Here is a 4,133-nt window from a genome sequence, read left to right on the forward strand (position 1 = left end):
ATCATATTCCATGTTTTGTCCAGTAATACTTTTCATTTCACAATTTTATCTTGATATTATCTATAGTTTCAATGGGTTTTAAATAATTTTATCTATTCATAGCTATTAATGAAATTGTTTAATTAGTTTTGCAAGTTTAAATTGAACTAAAATATCGATTATGTTTAATTACTTAGCTAATTTAATTCAATTCCGTACATTCTTAGTTAGTAATAATGCATATTCAATTCAAGTTAGTTATATTCCTATCTTTAAAAGTGACGCGTAATAAAATTTATTATTATATTTTTACTTCATATTTAATTTTTTTTTTTTAAAAGATAGTTTAAATTATTACTTTTTAATTTTAAAATTTGCTGTTATTTTAATATTGCATTGAAATCTTTTACTGATAAAATAAATAAATTAGTATCCAAATATTAATAAGAGAAATAAAAAAATTGAAAATTCAGAAACATAAATGTGTTATACACTCAATATACTAGTTTACTAATTTTATTTTAAATAAATAAATAAATATACGAAATGGTGACAAAAATAGTAGAGCTTACGTGTATATGAAGAGCAGGCCTGTATTTATTCATGCAAAGATTTTACTGTATGACCTAAATTATGAGTATTTTGTTTCTTTGTGAGGATGTTTTTTTCTCTCTGGCCCATATATTTCCTGCTTGTGGGATCAAATTTCGATCACTGTGATTGGCTCTCTCTCTCCTCATTTTCTCTCTCTAAAACCCCATTTTTTCCTTTTTCAGTATTTTATTAAGTATTGCCTCTCCAAAACAATACCTGATGAAGAAGATGAGTGTCCCTGCAAAGAAATATCGAAAGCTGATCAAAAGTTTCTGATACTTAAAGCTGATAACCGAAAGAAAATCATAAAGTAAAATCTTACTTTTTCTTGAAAATTTTCCTTTTCATTTCTTGGTTTCAATCTTGACCTATTTTCTTCTCTCTTCTGCAAAAAAATATCCAAGATTATCAAGAATTTTAATTGATTTCTTATAGATTGTTTAAACATAAGGAATAGTTCCGATGTTAGCCGATAATTTTATCAGTTCGAATCCGTGTTTCGAGCAAGCTTCGAGCTTAGAAAATAATGGAGGGGGCAATAATAAGCGGAAACGACGACCTGCAGGAACTCCAGGTACGTGCGTGTTATATATAACAATCTTGTTTAGTCTGGGAATTCCGAAGATATAGCAAATAACTGTGTTGTATTCTATATGATATGTATTTTGATGCAGATCCAGATGCAGAAGTGGTCTCGTTATCACCAAAAACACTGCTCGAATCGGACCGATATGTATGTGAGATCTGCAACCAGGGGTTTCAAAGAGATCAAAATTTACAGATGCATCGGAGGAGACATAAGGTTCCGTGGAAGTTACTTAAGAGAGACAGTCCTGTGGTGAAGAAACGAGTTTTCGTGTGTCCGGAACCGAGTTGCTTACACCATGATCCGTGTCACGCACTCGGTGATCTTGTCGGGATCAAGAAGCATTTTCGAAGAAAACACAGTAATCATAAGCAGTGGGTTTGTGATAAATGTGCTAAAGGCTATGCTGTTCAATCTGACTTCAAAGCTCATCTCAAAACTTGCGGTACTCGCGGCCATTCTTGCGACTGTGGCCGTGTTTTCTCGAGGTTAATATTTCTGGTTCATTATCCGTTCAGGACACCTCATGGTCGATAAAAAAAATCTGGTTCATTATTCTTTCAAAATATTTTGCTTTAAAAAAATTATGGTTTGAAATTTGTATGACTGATTGAACCTTAATCCAGTTTTGAACTACTTTTGATTTTGATTGACAGTTGTGGAACACAGTTCCCAAAATCAGTTGCAGTTGTTTTTTTTCTTTTCTTGAAATGCTTTCAACTGCTCACTAACTCAAACCATAGTTTTTTTGTTTCTTGATGTGTTTGCTTAATTAATTAATATTATCTTGAAATGCTGTTTTTCATCCCATTATGTCTGAATCAGAATATTCTTATATAATTAATTAATGCAGAGTTGAGAGTTTCATTGAGCATCAAGATACTTGCAATATGGGACGTGATCATCATCCTCATACTCATCAATCGCAGTCGACGGTGGTGCAGCCACCGGCTGCATGCTTATCAAGAACAGCTTCGAGTCGGAGCCCGAGCCATTGTACTGATACCAACTTCACCACTGGTCCTTGGGCATCTCCGGTAGTAATTCCAAGGCCAGTATCTCGTGATATTTTCTTGATGAGCCCTACTGTAAATAAAAAACACTACAATCTTGATCTCCAGCTCTCAACTGCATCGAATCGTCGTGATATTGTCTCGGTACTCTCCCCGAAAAGAGACGATCATAGTCACTCGTCGACCCAGCTCAAGCTTTCGATATGTTCGAGTGAGAAAAACGAGTCGAAAAGGGAAGATAGTAAAATTGAGAAACATGAATCCGCTGCTCGCGAGCAGCTCAGTGTGGCCATGGCGGAGAAAGCGTATGCGGAAGAGGCGAGAATACGCGCGAGAAGACAGATCGAATTGGCGGAACAAGAATTCGCTAATGCCAAGAAAATTCGGCAACAAGCTCAAGCCGAGTTGGATAAAGCTCAAGCTCTAAGAGAGCATGCAATGAAGCAAATCAACTCAACAATACTTCAAGTCACTTGCCATGCTTGTAAACACCAGTTTCAGACAAGAACACCTTCAGATGACAACTCTTTGGTCTTGAGTTACATGTCATCAGCTTTAACAGAAGGTGAAGTGGACAATGATACTGGAATTATTGATCATCAGCTTGCAAACACATCTCATAAGTTCTAAATTAGCTTCATCTTTTCTATTGCTATGTTATTAGTGGGTGGTTGTGAATTATCTCAAGTTCATTAGTTTCAGGGTGTTGTATTAAAACCTTGTGTATGTGTAATGTTATTTGTTCATTATTTTAATTAATGAAAGATATGGTGAGTTTGATATATTTTTTTTATTTTTAATTTAGTGCCAACTAAACTTCAAACTCAAGATCTTACATTCCTCAAGATGATTTTGTTTAATAGCTATCATTATCTCTAACATATTTCCGCATGCAAATGCCGGTCATTTTTACATATTTAATTACTTAAATAGGGGTTAAGGGTTGCTAAGAATCGAACTCTGTACTAAAATTTTAAATTTATACTCTAACATTAATTATCATTATCTCCAACGCCCGTTATTTCATATTTTCTTATATTCACTATATATGTGATAAAATTTTATAGTCGAACTTTAAAACTCTGTAAATTCTTATAAAGTGTATATTATAATCAAATGACTTGATTAGTTTTTTTTTTTTATCGAAAGATGGGTATTCATTAGTCAATTTGAAATTTAAAATATAACGTATAACATATAGAGTTTGTGGAAAAGTTTTTTTATTTTTTTTGGTTATTTATTTTGGATAGCAGGAAATTAAATATAGATGGGTGTATTTTAGAAGGATTTAGTAGTCTGACCACTATTTCATTGAATAAGATGATAACAACACATCTCTCTCTTTCCCTTAACTTTTGGTAGTTTTGGATTTTCTGTTTGGACTATATACTTGTAGTTGTATGCCTAGGTCAGAAAATGAAGGTGACCCTTCTGCAGCATTAAAAAACATTACTGACCAAAAATTAAATTTCTATAACCCAATCTTTTAAAAGCCATTGAAAATATATATATTAGTAACTAGAAATCAGAAATCAGAAATCAGATAGTCCTTTTAATCTCTGCCTGTTATTGCTGGGTCTTCTCATATATAAATGTGAATGTTAAAAACACCATGTTTTTCAGTGCCACACTTTGTAAGGTTTAATGCCAGACTCACTCGTCACTCTCATAGTCTCCAAATGCTTAGACACAAACAAACCCTAAATTCATAAATATTTCATTTATATTTCATTTCTTAACCTTTTTTTTGTTATTTTTTATTTTATTTTTCTCTCTCTCTGCATCAGAATCAGAGCCATGAGAGTAAAAGGGTTAGATGAGGGGCCAGTGGGGAGCAAAAACAGCCATTTTTTCCATTTTTGCAGAGACCATTCAAAGCTTTTTTTGAGATGAACTTCAACTTGAAATTTCATCTTTGTTTGTTTGTTTCTTAACTTAATAACATAAACCAAAATTTCTTC

General features: G+C 33.0%; 1 protein-coding gene across 1 annotated transcript; it reads left to right on the forward strand.

The window, feature by feature from the left end:
• The first annotated feature begins 684 nt into the window (after positions 1–684).
• Positions 685–2,956, forward strand: LOC126670694 (zinc finger protein SHOOT GRAVITROPISM 5-like). Its single transcript, XM_050364505.2, has 3 exons — positions 685–1,147; positions 1,248–1,647; positions 2,013–2,956. Exons 1-3 carry the CDS (start codon positions 1,036–1,038, stop codon positions 2,800–2,802), a joined length of 1,302 nt encoding a protein of 433 aa, XP_050220462.1. The 5' UTR covers positions 685–1,035; the 3' UTR covers positions 2,803–2,956.
• Positions 2,957–4,133: the final 1,177 nt, after the last annotated feature.

The sequence above is a fragment of the Mercurialis annua genome, linkage group LG2, assembly GCF_937616625.2.
Source record: "Mercurialis annua linkage group LG2, ddMerAnnu1.2, whole genome shotgun sequence".
Classification (NCBI taxonomy): Eukaryota; Viridiplantae; Streptophyta; class Magnoliopsida; order Malpighiales; family Euphorbiaceae; genus Mercurialis; species Mercurialis annua.

Coding starts and splice junctions, on each gene's coding strand:
- LOC126670694 (XM_050364505.2), top strand. CDS start 1,036: ATGTTAGCCGATAATTTTATCAGTTCGAATCCGTGTTTCGAGCAAGCT. Junction 1,148..1,247: donor ACGACCTGCAGGAACTCCAG/GTACGTGCGTGT, acceptor ATTTTGATGCAG/ATCCAGATGCAGAAGTGGTC. Junction 1,648..2,012: donor TGTGGCCGTGTTTTCTCGAG/GTTAATATTTCT, acceptor TAATTAATGCAG/AGTTGAGAGTTTCATTGAGC.